The sequence below is a fragment of the Protopterus annectens genome, chromosome 2.part1 (genome assembly GCF_019279795.1).
Source record: "Protopterus annectens isolate FY-2018-M chromosome 2.part1, PAN1.0, whole genome shotgun sequence".
Lineage (NCBI taxonomy): Eukaryota > Metazoa > Chordata > Ceratodontiformes > Protopteridae > Protopterus > Protopterus annectens.
The window spans coordinates 479,944,644-479,960,863 of record NC_056729.1 but is presented as its reverse complement, the minus strand read 5'-3'; the positions used below and the strand labels follow the sequence as shown (position 1 = coordinate 479,960,863).

The 16,220-nt window shown below is 39.5% G+C and overlaps 1 protein-coding gene across 6 annotated transcripts in view; it reads right to left on the bottom strand.

Annotated features, from left to right (window-relative positions):
* INPP4B (inositol polyphosphate-4-phosphatase type II B) overlaps positions 1 to 16,220 on the bottom strand; it is a 4,727,932-nt gene that overhangs the window by 1,887,226 nt on the left and 2,824,486 nt on the right. For all 6 annotated transcript variants that reach the window (XM_044062266.1, XM_044062271.1, XM_044062267.1 and 3 more), the window contains 2 exons: positions 9,575 to 9,644; positions 7,481 to 7,625 (listed from right to left, as the gene is read on the bottom strand). In XM_044062266.1, coding sequence (XP_043918201.1) covers positions 7,481 to 7,625; positions 9,575 to 9,644 — 215 coding nt within the window. The remainder of the gene's footprint in view (positions 1 to 7,480; positions 7,626 to 9,574; positions 9,645 to 16,220) is intronic.

Here is a 16,220-nt window from a genome sequence, read left to right as displayed (position 1 = left end):
TTCTTTACACAGCACACTGTCTGGCGTACTGGATGAGCAAATGAGTGCAACTAAAGAAAATATATATATATTTTTTGAGCTGGGATACAAGATCTGAACTGCCTAGACTTAGTAAGGCCCTGTTAAGTTTAATTCTGGTAGCTATCAAAATGCAATTAGCAGAACAAATTACATAGAAAATGGAAACTGTGGGAACAATGCATGCAGAAAAAAACGTTTTGGAGGAGGAGTAAGTTTTAAGAGATGGCAGTAACTGAATAATTCATGTAATGTTGCCAAGAATATAGACTATATAACAGTATACATGATGTACAACATTTGTAAATTTGAACTTGTTAATATGGTTTGATTACTTTCATCTAAATGTAGGTTTGCTTTTGCCACAAGTGATGATTCAATTAAGATGTTTAAAAAATGCAACTGTTCATACCCAAAATGATTGAAATACAAATCACATAAAAAGCAACAACATTAAGTGTCCAGTTATTTTCTTGGCAGTTATAACAGAGGGTTCTTGCCTATGTTTGCTGTATAGTGAGTTTCACTGGGTATAGCAATTGTAAGGATGTTTGTCTAAGAGGCTTTTTTGGCAGCTTATTACAAATTTACCCACAGGTAGATGTAGTGTCTGACTGGTTCAAACAGAACTTTGAACACAAACCTATCTGAAGATAAAGAGTTACCTAAAGTCCTCCAAATAAAGTAACAAAATATATACTATAGATCAGGAGTGTGTGTGTGTGTGTGTGTGTGTGCATGTGTGCGTTTGTTTGTGCGTGTGGTAAAATCCTTCTGAAACCAATGTTAGACTTTACCTTAGCTGTACAGTGAATTAACAGATCAGTAAGTATCAGCACATTGCTTTATTACACTGTAATGCTAAACCATGAACTTTTTAATGACAGATGAAACACAAAAACCAAAATGAACAAATAATAATATACACTAATAACTGAAGGTTAGCACTGACAAAACTAATTGTTTCTGCTCTGGCTGGCTTGAGTCAGTACATCTGAGTTCATCTGATGACTTTACTGCTATTTAGGGTTACTGCACATGAATGCTAAGGCTGTAAGACTAAAAAACGTGGCACTGTGTTTGCATTTTAAGAGGAAGAAAAAGTGTAAATCCACTGTTGCTTTTCTCTGGTAATACTGCAGATTAGACCTCTGAATAGTGGGACATTATTTATGAAATACAGTATTATCACTTAATAAATGAGAAGGAATCGTTGATTGTAAATGCTTCTGCATAGCTTCTCCATGATCAAGAAACTGATACAAAGAAAGCAATTCATGTGTAACTCAAATATTTGTGTGAAAAAAAACATCTTTTTCCTTTTCAATGTGAATGCCTTAGGCACTTAAAAATGCTATCACTTAGTACAATGTACGTCTTAGAAATAAAAAAATATATATAATTAAAAATACATAGCTAACACCCATACTGTTTAAAAATAATAATGACAATACAAAGGCAACACCCATACTGCCCAGAGACATTTATCTGAATATCCATGCTTACAGCATGTTATGAACCTAAAATTAGACTTAGGAAAAAAACAAGAAGTTGCAGCTGATTTCACAGCCATGTACTTTGAACTTCATTTAAAAGAAAGAAGTTAAAACATAAAGATAACACCTCTAAGAATAGTAAGGTGCAGCTCAAGAAACGTACTGTAGCACAACGCTGCTCATGATTGCTATCTGCATTTCTGTTCTCCTTTAAAACCACAGACATAGTACATAAGGGTGGAAGGCACAGAGCAAGACACCATTCACAGTTGGCAAGCATGTGCATAAAAATAGACCTACACATTAATACAAGGTCTTGATGAAACTGTACGAATTTTAGAAGGCTTTTTCATTAAAATTATTGATTAATAATACTATTTTTTCTTAAAAATGACTTTGGGTTACTGAAATTGCCACCACTTCCAAGGTGTGTGACTATGAAACTAATACTGTAACTGTTTAGTGATGTTATTGTCATTTCACCCCAGTACCACACAGAACCTCTAGTAATGTTATAATATCAGCTCCATGCATATTCTGACAGACATTGCTGCTTTTGAACTACATTATTATAAACTGGATAAATAAAATTATAGAATTTAACTTTATGAGCAATATGTTAAAAGTTGTATAATGGTTAAATCACAAATTATGCTCCAATAAAACTGCTAATTGCATGACCACTACATGATCTTACTACTTGGTTGCATTCACAAGCATGACCTGCACCATCTGTAGCTGGTACACAGAAAAACTTTCATACCACTGCCACATAGAAATTCATATAGTCCAGAAAATTTGAACCATGTATAAAAGCACAACTGCATAGCACATACAGCCCCAGTATGAAGCTGCTAAACAAATGTGTTGAGAAACAGAACTCTACTTACTGCAGATCAAAAACATCAGAGCAGTACAACAAATACCTCGCTCAAGCCAGAAAACAATGCAGTCATGCACAAATACATTCTGACACACACACACACACACACACACACACACACACACACACACACACACACACATCAAATTTAGAAAATTATCTATTGCAACATAAAAGGTGGTGCTGCGGTAGCGTTGTCGCCTCACAGCAAGATGTTGTCCCGTTCGATTCTCAGCTAGAGCGTCTTCTGTGTGGAGGCATATGTGAATGGGGCATGCCTTCGTAGAAGGTTGTACGTCAGGGCTGGTAACCCGGTACGTAAAAATCCACTACCAATCATAAGTGGATCAGAGTTCCGCTGTGGCGACCCCTAACTGGGAAAATCAGAAAGGCACAAACAAAATCTATTGCAACATAAAATGGAAAAGCACAATCTCAATTTATAAATGACAAGCACTAACTTCTTTGCTTTAGACAACTTGTTATGTCTGTAACGGATGGACCCATTCACTGCATGTGCACAAGATATGTTGAAAAAAAACAGACCTACTCCATATCACTGATAGATAATAGTTATCCTCATTTTCTTTAAATCCTTAGCCCCTCTTTGCCAATTGGCCCAATTTTCCCCATCACTGTGGTAAAGATGGACTGGGAGGGCTATCATTTAGACAGCCATAAGTGGTTATTTGAGATTCTCTGTAAAAGGCTGTATCACACAGACACACACACACACACACACACACACACACACACACACACACACACACACACACACACACACACACACACACACACACACACACACACACACACACACACACACACACACACACACACACACACACTTTCTCCCTACGCGTTCCAAAGAGGGGATGTGCACTGGGCAAACTGCAGAGTGGGTTGCCTCACTTCTGCAAGGGGCATTCCCTCCAAACAGCCAAGCATGAATGATGTGTTTTGTAGTCTCCACCAGGGAAATCACACAAACTCTGTGCTCCCACAAGTCTGTATTACCCACCCTTGCAGGAGAGATGGTCATGCCACATCACAGCCAATCTTTGCCTGGATCCGCCAGTGTCAGGGCCATGAATCAAACTCTATCTCTCAGAGTCATAAAGCCAGGGCTAACACTAATAGACAACATATATCTTTAACGCTAAACAGATCTCACTGATATGCTTTTTTGGACTGCTAATACTAAACAAAATAGCTGCAGCTCCACTGGTTATGTTATCAATTGCTAAATATAACTTTACTGACTGATTCAGTCACATCAGGATGACAGAAATTAGACTGAACCCAATTTCTTGAGAAGAGAAATGTGTGCACTCAGGGAAGGTTTCTCATATTCTGGACATCCAGAAGCAGACTGCTGGGAGAAGGTGCTTAAATAAGCGGATTGTCAAGATAGGGAAAAATCTAAATAAGTGAAGCCTGCAAAAATTAATGATGTGTGAAGCATTTGGTGAATACGGTTGGGGCAGTAAAGAGGCCAAAGGGCAATGCAGAGAGCTGAAAAGGACAGAGAAAAGTTAAAACTTCCTGAAAAGAGGATAGATAGAGATGTGATGGTATGCATACTTGAGATACAGAGGCACCAGAAAGGCCTGAGGACGTAGGAGAAGAAACAATGTCTCGAGGGATAACATCTGGAAGAAAGGAATCTTGAGAAAACAGATGAGCAGGGAAAGATCCAGAATTGGTATTCATGTACACTCCTTTCACGGAAGAAAAAAACATACTGGAATAAAATCCCTTCCCCACCTGTGGGTAGAAGGCATAGCTTGAATGGCACCTTGATCCAAAAAAGACTGAAGAACCTCTGGGAAATGAGAAAGCATTTCCTGAAGGAGTTGAGGAATGTCTGGAAAGGCAGGAAAAGACTTCCAAGTCATGAAATATCCCTGACAGATAATGGACAGAACCCAAAAATCTGAGGTGATTCATAGCTAATATGGAAGAAATGGGGAGAGGCAAAGAGACAAGGGAAGTTGGCCAAGGGGAGGGGAAAGCAAACCATCAAATAGAACTAGGATTGTCCTGAAAGGAGGGAAGGGTTTATGGGAGAAAGGAGTCTGGATAGATTCAGCAGGAGCAATACATCTAGAACCCTTCTTACACTTAGAAGGAGGGTGATACTGCCTATGAACAAAGCCAGACTTAGAGAGTTCCTCTGAAACGTAGGAATACGAGAAACAAAAATATGTTTTAGCTCATGTAAGGCTTTGCTCTTATCCTAGAGGTACTTGAATAGGTCAGCGGCAGTCGTTCCAAAAAGCCTTTTGTTATCCAAAGGAGCATCCAAAAGTTTGGTCTTGATGTCATTAGGTAAAGCCTGAAGACAAAGCCAAGAATAACACCTTATAACTGAACCAAAGGCAGCAGCCCTGGAAGAGGCATCAGCTGCATCATAACTGCATTGACTGAATGGCGAGCAACTTGTGAAGATGGGGCCCAGCAAGGAAAGAGCAGAAGCCTTTCCCGCAGAGTCAGGAAGGTCAGAAACCACCTTATAAACGTGAAAAAGGAGGGCCAAAACTTGCCTGGTAGTTAATGGCCCTAAAGAACACAGTGGGAGCAGTGTAAACTTTCTTGCCTAACATTTCCATGGCCCTGATATCCTCGTCAGAAGGAAGCAGTTTGGTTGAGGTCAACTACTTGGATGGCTTCTCATAAGAGATTAACACTACAGAAGGGTCATCAGAATGACATTTATAAAGAAATTTGCACTCTTCAGGCACCTTGTAGAACCTATCCAGCTTTTTGATGCAGGAGGCTGAGAGTCAGGGGTTACAAAAACGGCATAAAAGGTTATTCAAAAGGGCAGCCAGAACAGAAATCACAGCAGATGGTTTGGGAAATTCCATCTGTAAGAGCTCCTTGTACCTTTATTGAATATTAGAGACATGGGAATAATTCCACTTAAAATAGTCCATCATACAGGCAATGGTATTCCCAAAGGAGAGCACTTCCAAAGGGGAGACTGGATTAATGGAATCCTCTTCCTCTGAGCAGTAGCCCAAGGGGGAAGAGATTTGGGAAGAATAGGCTAGAGATTCCTCCATCGAGCCCAAATCCTCATCTGAGAAATCCAATCCCCTAAGCCTCTTGACTGGTGTGGAAGACTAGGAGTGAGAGGGAAAAGAAACATCCTTGAGCTGGCTTAAGTTTCATCAAAGCATTAAATAAAACCTAAGTGAAATCCTGCTATTCACACTGGGGATCCTTCACAACAGGGGAAATATGCTTTCTTTTCTGTTTCTTTTTCTGTGGGATGTACTTTCGAAACACCCTTAGAAGGTCAAACCCCTGATGCGACTCTATAGTAGCTGCAGGGGACTTCCTCCCTCACTAAAATCTGAGAAATCCCCATCACTCCCTCAGATATTACCAGCTGAGATCCCCCCTCAATGTCAGGTACAGACATCTGAAAAGCCTCCAAGGGCATCCAAGAACTGAGATCCATACCAGCCTCTGACATGGTCATGGCAGAAGAATCCGAAATAAGCACCAGACTGTCTTTAGGGCTTTCACCAGCTTCTAGAGAGACAAATGGGGTAGACTGGACTGCAGCCTGATCAGGCCTGGCATTTTTAACCTTTTTCTTGGCAGACAGCTGACCCTCAGGACAGGAGGAGTCTGCCATAGCACCCTGAGACAGCAACTTAAGACACTGATTCTCTACCTATATGGATAAAGAGGAGAGGCAACTACAGAGGATCATCATCACAAATGCCTGGCAGAAAGAACACTAAGTATGATCGCGGGAAGCAGCCAAACAAAAAAAGACACTGGTTTTGACAGTCTTCATGGAGAATCTGTTTTCCACAGTGAAGGTCTCCTTTTCCGGATGACATGAACACAATAACAAACAAGAAGAAAAGCAAGAGAAGAAATCCCAGTGGGACACTTACCTGAAAAAGTGGCTTGGTAACCAGCACAGCAGAAAGGAGCTCAGACCAATGGACAATAATGGCATTCTGACTGGAGCAAAGACATTTTGAGTATCTGTGTCCATACATCACATTTATGTCCTACTTCATACATGGGGAGCATTCATGTGATGTACAGTGCCTATAAGAGCTGCAGAGCTTTAGTATACTGGCTGGATGTTGGGCTATCCTTGGCAGGAGATCCATTAGGCGAAGAATACTGTAAAAGTGACATGGAAGGACATTTTGTGAGAGCTTCTAAGGGCCAGGTGTCATTCGAGAATATTCAGTGGACTAACAACCACATCCTCTTCAACTGACAGACAGATACATACATACATACATACATGCACATATACACACACACACACACACACACACACACACACACACACACACACACACACACACACACACACACACACACACGCACACACACGCACGCACACACACACACACACACACACACACACACACACACTAGCCCATGGCAATGGCCATTTCAGAATTTCACAAAGCAATCAACTATCAGTCCTGTAAACTTAGAAATAACTGTCCTATACATACTGCATGAATGTCCTATCTCCTGAGAAACAAAAAATGAACAATATGACACATTCCTGGTATGCTGAAACCTTTTGAAATATATCATTAACCAACATTTACTGCACAGATAAACATGCAGTTCACAGTCCCTTGAAACTGGCACCAGTGATTACAATCTATGGCATTGTATTCTGTTACAGCCCATCAGAAAAGGATCTAGTAGTGAATATCCCCATATAATTCTTTACGGAGAAAGAACAAAATGTAAACCCTGTTATAACAACAAAGAATATATGCAAATAAATAAGAAGGTAGTGCGTTCAAAACTGGATCTATACTGTTCAGGAGACTACAGGCTTTGACAGACTGCTGTAGTACACAGAAGGAGATGACTTTATTGCATTAGTCACACAGTATGTTTACCCACACCTACTTATGATTTATAGAAGATAAGTCCAAGATTAATCTTTCATTTTAATGACCCTGTTAACAAGTGAAACACTACATGAAGCAAAATTCTGTGGTTTCACTGGTACATTATGTGCAACACTTCTACAATCCATAAGCATTAAATAACATTATATTTTACAGGGTTTCCTTACCTGCTTGTATCCTCTTTAATAAACAAGGATATAAGCTCTTTGGGAATATGAAACGATAGTATGCTCTCAGCCATCTGTTCCCGGACATACAACCACTTGTCAGCAGCAGGAAATCTGTACACTTTTGAGATGGGGTTTTTAAACACTGTTGGAAAAAGCACAGTGAAGAGATGTGAGTAATAAGTCTTTCTGTATGTCTCCTACTACAGCTATTTACACTCTGTTAAAGAATGGAATTTCTATTCATAATGATGCCTTAGCAGGTCCATACTCAGAATTTGCAGTGAAATAGCGACCAAAAATTTGTCAGGGGTCCTCAAGTCCCTTTATTTATATGAATAGTGATAGGTGTCTTTCAGCAGAATGGAACCATTTTTAATCTTTAAAATTATATTAGCAGAATGGATACAAAACCTGCCTCTAAGTGACAACTTCATGGAGGACAGATGAGAGTGCTCATATTATAACCTCCACACTTCATACAGGTTTGCCTTTTCCATTGCTGCTGACTCGTGCAGTACTTCACAAAATTTGTCCTTTCTCTTTTGACAGTATGATTGTGTGCACCAGGCTGCGCATCTGCGGTCCCTTTTTGCATGTCTCTCCTGTGGCCCATCAATGAGGAATGATATTTTCTGACTGCAGGGGAAAGCAGTAGGGCATGGCATGCTGTCTTGCCTGCTGAACCTTGGCCAATAGCTTCTAATAGCAATATATGCAAAGCCTCAAGGCAGTTATGGACATCACTCAATAACACTTCTGCAAGACATAAAATCTCAAGGACTACTTGGGGTGAAACCTGTTTTATAGCTCTCTGTACACACAGTTTTTTGGTTTGTTATAGTACACCTCAATCCCAACTGCATGCCATGAATACAAAGCACTTTCTAATGAGCTATCCTGCACATATAAGCTATCATTCTGATTCTCTTAGCATTTCATTTTTCCAGTATTTGATCAAGTAAATAACTAAAAGAATGACTTCCAGACATAGGACCCATTACTACACTTCCACGCAATATTGATCTATCAAACTCTGCTGGAACTAGGTTACATTAGTAAACAAGTAAAGCTCAACTGCAAAGTAACTATAATGTAGTAAATTATTTACTAACTGCCTACAGGTTGTCAACCACACTAATGAACAAAGTCAGTGTAGCAGCTGTGCTCTTCATAATAAACATGTACAGAGTAGCACATCATTTGTTTTATGCAACTGCTATAGGACTCATTTGTGCCACTGAAAAGATGTCTGGAATTCAGAGACATACCATACAATGGTACATACGTACCAGACGTGTGCACATGGATATGCATACATTGTGTGTGTGTGTAAATCAATCTATAGATATACAGTGCACATACATACACACACACACAAAGTCTCATTCTTTCTATCTCTACATATACATATAAAACTATAGCGATATGTACAGATATGTTTAAATATAGACATATACATTTACACACCATAAATATACAAACACACACAAACACACACCATAAATGCTAATAATATTGCAGAAACCAGAATGTCGCATTTTGTACAGCAGCTTTCTGGACAGGGGGTGAATGTACAGAGCCATTTCATTCTATAGACCTCAGACTTTGATGAATGATTTCCGCGCTGCAGCTGTCTGAAATATGGCAGAGCACTGTAAATGCAAAACATAGTCACAAGGTACTGAAACGCGTTCCAGGTATGCTGTGCATACAAATACTTCTCTCTGCCCCACAAATAAGCACAACAGGCAAAGGTCAAGGACAAGTGCTTGCAAACACTTCATTAAAACAGCTAAACATCTGGGTAGCAATGTCTCACACTTGGTGGGTTTTTTTATCACAGGATTTAACTTAACTGACAATCATTCCTAGGTGGAATGCATTAACAATCTTGTTAAGTTAGTCAAATCACCAACATAATATAGCCAGACTTTTATTCATACACTGTGGAAATCCTTTAGCTGGAAATGCCCTTTATATGTAAAATGAAGCCACTGTTACAATCTATAACTATAGTAAACTGTTGTCATCTATATAAGAAATTTCCCTTTATATAGCTACAGTGTTCATGCTGAACCAGAAATATCATACCTGCATTAAAGAGAGGACTGTTATTTTCAAGCGCATTTCCAGGTGATGGGCATTCACAATCTAATACGCACTAAGGAAAGAAAGATGAAAAAAATCATTAACTAATAAATAAATAATAATATAATCTCTTTGCCAAAACACAGGAAATCGCTTACAGAAGTAATATTTAAAATCACAATAAACTTAAAAACTTGTAAAGAGCACATTGTGCAACCCAATTTGAATAGATAAAAAGACATTCCCAAACTACAGAGTGTGTTGTGTACACAGTTAATTCCTCAATTACTTGAGGAAACATTTACTAAAAATATAGATTACAGAACATGTATTATTTTCTTCTTTTTTTTTGACCACTAGACCCTCTCTCTGTCAACTGGTCTATTTATTCACCATCACTGGAGTGACAGCTACTAAGCGGGGTAATCATATAGGCAAGCCCTTGGGGAAGTTCAGATGTTTTGTATGCTGTCATCTTCCCCTTCACTTTTGCATGCAGCATTTCTCTACAGGCAAGTCTGCATCTCCCCTTGTAGCACAGAGGATGGTTTACCCAATTTCGACAGGGGAAATTGTACCATTCAGTGTGTCCTCCAGTTTACATATCCCACACCCCCAGAGGTGGCAATCAGTTCATACTCCATGACTTCTCCCCCTCTCTGCCTGTCTCCACAGGTGCCAGGGCCAGTAACTGAACCTCAGACACTTTGGTTGCACTCAGGACTCCACTTCTCTGTGCCACAGAGCCAGGGTATGGCAGAATGCATGTAATTTGCATTTAATTATTTACTAACTGTGAATAAAGAAGAGATTTAATTTTGGTTACATAAGAAATGACATCTAGAGCATTTTAAAACTGCCAAGGCCCTCAAGACCCAACTGATATTGCCAACATCCTGGCAGATAGGTTCAGTGCTAACTTTACCCCCCTCTCACCCCCTAAAGAGACATCTCTATACCGGAAGAATGCAAAGTTCCTGTAATCACAGCTGTACAGGTAAAAACCACACTCTCCAAAGCCAAGAACACAGAATCCATGGGACCAGACAACATCCCAGGCTGCGTTCTACACAAACTACAGAATGAACTGGCACCCCACCTAAGTACCATGTTCAATCATAGCCTCACCTCAGGCTTTGTGCCCGCTGAATGGTGCACAGCGACAGTTATCCCACTCCACAAGGGGGGAGCCACCACAGACCCTGGGAACTATGCCCCATTAGCCTGACAAGCCTGGTCTGCAAGGCCATGGAACATATCATCATGGAACTTATAAACAAAGACATTGGTAATCTCCAAACTTCGGGTTTGTAAAAGGCAGATCATGTCTCCTAAACCTGATAGACTTCTTTGAAGCAGTCACCAAAGCTGTAGACGAGGGTAGGTGGTTCATACAGCCTATCTAGATCTTGCCAAGGCTTTCGACACCATCCCCCACTATGGAATTATAGATAAACTCACTAAACTAGGTATACATCCCTATGTCACAAGATGGGTTACCAACTGGCTCACTGACAGAACCCACACTGTGAAAGTAGCAGACTCCAAATCTGACGTCAGACCAGTGACAAGTGGAGTACCACAGGGTTCAGTCCTGGGTCCTCTACTGTTTGGTATCTACTTCTCTGAAGTACAGGCTAACAAAGTTCGCAGATGGCTGCAAACTAGGAGCCATAATCAAAACTCTTAATGATGTGGACATCCTACAAAAGGGCCTCACTGAGACAGATGCCTAGTGTCAAAGCCATGGCCTCAAGCTCAAAGCCAAAAAGTGCAATGTCATCCCCTTTGGTAAAAACTCTGTACCCATGAACTACAACATAGGTGGTAGTGTACTTAACACCGAAAGTGTGATAAGAGACCTTGGGACACAGGTGGACAGTAGTCTCTCCTTTGATAATCACATCGCCACAGTAGTCAGGAAATCCTTCTACGTGGCACACCTCATCACAAAAGTTTTCTCATCCAGAAAAAAAGAGGTCATTGTTCCTCTCTACTCATCACTCATTAGACCCATTATAGAGTACAATGCCCCTTTTGGTATGTACCTCACGAGACATCTACAACAACTGGAAAGGCCGCAGAAATAGCTCACAAAGAGGATTACCGGCCTCAAACAGATGCCCTACGTAGACCGTCTCAAAAAACTCCAGCTTTACTCCATCGCATATCGCCTACTCAGAGGTGATCTCTGCCTAACATACAAAGCTATGTGAAACCCACAGCTGTTGGACATGCTCCACTTAAAGAAATCCCAATCCCTCCGAGCTACACACTCTAGGGACCTAAACCTTGTCACCACAATAAACAGAACATGCTGGAGAGATAGATTCCTGTCTCAGAGACTTCTCATACTCTGGAATAAACTACCTATCTAAATCAAACAAAGCTCCTCATTAGCACTCTTCAAGAAAAATCTTGATGATTGGATGGGAAATAGGAAATTTACCCCAGGGATCACTTCTCTGGCTCTGCTCGACAGTGGCACAGGAAAATAATTTTCTTGGATGGCAAAAGCCAGGGTACCTTTTTGGCTGGGCCGATAGCCTAGTACCTACCTATGAACCTATGAAGACTGCATTTCCATAAAAAAGTGGCGCCTACAAATTACTGAAATGTACCAGATGAACCATTAAGAATGCCAAAATGAATATTATACGTTTACTCAGTCATTTTCTGACACCTGCTTTATCCAATCCAAGGAGGAGACAGAGACTATCTTTCTGCATGCAGTCTTAGTAATGCCTCTTCTGGATTTACCATAAAGAGGTCTGCAGGTTATGGAGCCACTCTGGTATAAGCAATTAACCACTTCTAAATAGGACACCAGTTCACTGTAAGATGAAACCACTCACACACAGACGGTATTCATACCTATGTAAATGTGTGTGTGTATGTGTGTGCATGTAAATTGTGGTTACAAGAAGATTTACTATACCAGACCTGAATATGCCTTACAGACCATGGCTATAGTATCACAAAATATAAAATGATTTACTCTCAAATCACTGAATCTTAAATGCAGAAAAAAAAAATGAGCAATAAATGTATTTCTTGCAGCATGGCAAGCCCCCAAGCCTTCATTCCACATTTGTGGTGTACCTCCCTACCCCACTACATATATATTCTAAGTACAAGGTTTCTCACCCATGTGGCAGGGGAAATTCGAGATGGAGTTCAGGGGAACCCTATGGCTTGTTGAGTTGCACTGTACTGACACTTAAAGTGATACACATGTATTAGAGAAACGTATATGTTATCAACATCCAAGTATATCAATTGGTAGTTTGCTACCATCTTAGAATGATATCTCTGAGGTAGCATTACTTAGAGAAAAAGGAAAAGGTGAGTTTCATTTTTTAAATTTTTCCTGTTGTCACAGGATTAGCATTAGATGTAATATACTTAGAGGCTGGGGGTACAAAGGGAGAGCCCCAATATGGGGGATGAAAGGATTTTGTATTTCTATCATGTTACAGTAAATTACTTTGTGCTAATATCATACTGTAAAAAATATAAGAAAAACCTAGCCAAGCTGGAGTTTTCACTGTGTCATACCTTAAACCTCCTGTAACAGAGGTCCATGGGATATATTCAAATGATCCCTTAAGGATATCAAGTGTTTCAGCTATATGGTTCTAAATGTCCACGTCTTTTTACTTTTTCTTTTTAAGTTTTTGTGGACACATTCAGGCTAATAAAGACAAACCCCACTAACTATGGACATGCATGTTTCAGCCTTCTTATGAACACCATACTGTGGTTTACACATTTTAGTTATGATGTTTTGTGTCTAAATTTAGGGAGACTTAAATGTTTTATTACAGATCTATACAGATCAACAGTGCAGCCTTGTTATTAAGAGAAAGCACAATTTTAAGTCTCATTTAGTATCCCCATCTCAGCACTCTGTGTGATGGGATGCATTGCTTCTTTACAGTGAAGTAGATACAACTGCATTCTATGATGATTTGCTTTTGTGTACAGTCAGCACACTGGTTTAGCACCAAGTGATGTCGAAAGTGCTCACTTGCGCGCATTTGACACCCAATATTTATAAAGTGTAGGAGTCCGTAGACAGATCTTTGCCCTAAACCTGCATTTCTCTAATAGAAAGTATTGTTTAGAATTATGCTCTGATGGCTGATGTGCTTCATGTTTGACACTATACCACTGAATAACTGCTGGTGTTGACATGCTGGGTGTCATGGGTGTACTAGAAATAATCAAAGCACATCCTTTGAAAATACATTTAACTGTCTACAGTATTGTGAAAAAATGTTTGCTGTCATGTAAAGCTGTTAAGAATTTGACACTTGTTGGACAGGAAAGATGGCAGTAGAGCTCTGCAAAGCAAGGAGGACAATGGTTCTTTTTTTTTTGGAAGAGTAAGCCTTTATTTATGTACCCTCCATTGGCAGCTTCACCTGCACACCTACTAAACCTTTCTCAGCTTGCACTTGTTATATATTCTAGTTTGGTGGAGAAAGGGGCACAGGGTGGGCTTGCCTGCCTAATGGAGAATTAGAACTCCATTAACACAAGTTTCTGTGTACCCTTGGAAGGGAAACTGTGTTTGCTTTATAATTTTGAATTATTGAACCAGGGTCATAGTCATGAGTTTATCGACTAATAGGCTGCATTCTGATTACTTTAGGAAGACCCATTTGTCCAATCTTCCAAAATATAAGACACCTATGATGATGTCACTTGTACAAATCCAACAAACATTTGACTCACTGCACTCACATCAGTCAGCATGACAGGTTTATTGCTGTTTATTGCTGAAGGTTTGGGAGGGTGGCCTAATGGTTAAGGTGTTTGCCTTACAAACACAAGGTTCAGGGTTTGAGTCTCACAAGGGATAATTGGCTAAGTTTAAAATGGCTTGCAGGGGCAGTTAGCTTAGTACTAATCTATAAACCCTTATCTATAGATTCTTCATTAAATTTGGGTTGGGAGGGTGGCCAAATGGTTAAGGTGTTTGCCTTACAAACACAAGGTACAGGGTTTGAGTCTTACAAGGTATAATTAGCTAGGCTTAAAATGGCTTGCAAGGGCAGTTAGCCTAGTACTAACCTATGAACCTAATCAAAATAACCTGACATGGCATAGCAAGCTGGTAAATCAAGGTATGTTTGATAAACTGTAATAATCTGGAAAACAAAATTGAAAAAAAATAGTTTACATATATGTATATATATATATATATATACATATATAAATATATATATATATATATATATATATATATATATATATATATATATATATATATGGATCCCTATCATATGATAGAAACCTCATTTAACTGAAACACATTTGACTGAGACCATAAGACTGAAATTTCAAAAGACTGAAAGTCACTTGACTGAAACCCATAAAACTGAAACCCATAATACTGAATACTAACATACTAAATTTTAAACTGAACCACTGAACCATATAAAAACCAGAATAGGTGAGGGCCTATGCCCCCCCAACTATATATACTAACTCCAGGACTGCACTACAGTGAGGAAACGGGCATAGTAGGGGCAGCATGCAGACTACTGTAAGGTAAGTGAACAGTAGATGCCCTTTTCTCCAATGTAGTGCGATCCTGGAGTTAGTATACATAGTTAGGGGGGGGTTGGGGGGTGTGGGGGGCATAGCCCCCGCCTAGTCTGGTTTTATATGATCCAGTTTACAATTTAGTATAAAGCAAATGAAGAGCAAACCGAGAGATAAATCTTCCATTGCTAAATAATAAATAACACAAACCGTTACAAAAAGCAAGCAACGGAATGAACCAGGCACAGTCCAAGCCAAGGACAAGCAGGCACAGTTACTGTATTGCTGTATCGGTCAATCACAATCGCAAGTTATCTTGAAAGCATAAGAACCAGGAATCTCCAGATAGTAAAAACAATCCACAAAACTTTATTGTAAAAAACTGTAAGCGCTTTCGCAGTTAAGCTTCCTCAGACCTAACAGATTTGTTTGTTTTTCAATTGGATTGTACAGGTTATAGGTCACATTAAAGGTGAGAAAAGTTTTGAAATGATTTATTGTGGTCTCATTTTTTTAATATCACAAAAATCTGCCATTTTAACAGGGGTGTGTACACTTTTTATATCCTATGTGTGTGTGTATTATATATATATATATATATATATATATATATATATATATATATATATATATATATATACACATATATTTGAATGAGTGTGTATAAAGAGAAAAAGACAGACAGCATGCCTAAATAAAGTTTTGATGCATTTACTTACTAACTGGGTAAGTGAAGTGGAAGACACTTTTTAGACATGATGTCGGCTACAAGGCCAAAGGTAAATGTATTTATATAGACCGTTCACTGCACCCAATTAACTAGTGCATTTTTAGGAGGTGGAGTGAACGATAACTCCCCCTGAAAATTCAGACTTTGGTAGAACATACAACACTTGACAGAGTGACAGGAGTTCACGGCTGATCCCCATATACTACAGCTGTGTGGCAGGTAGCTTTCCAGGGTGGCTTAATGGCTAAGGTGTTTGCCTTACAAACACAAGGTACAGGGTTTGAGTCTCACAAGGGATAATTGGCTAGGCTTAAAATGGCTTGCAAGGGCAGTTAGCTTAGTACTAAACTATGAACCTATGAACAT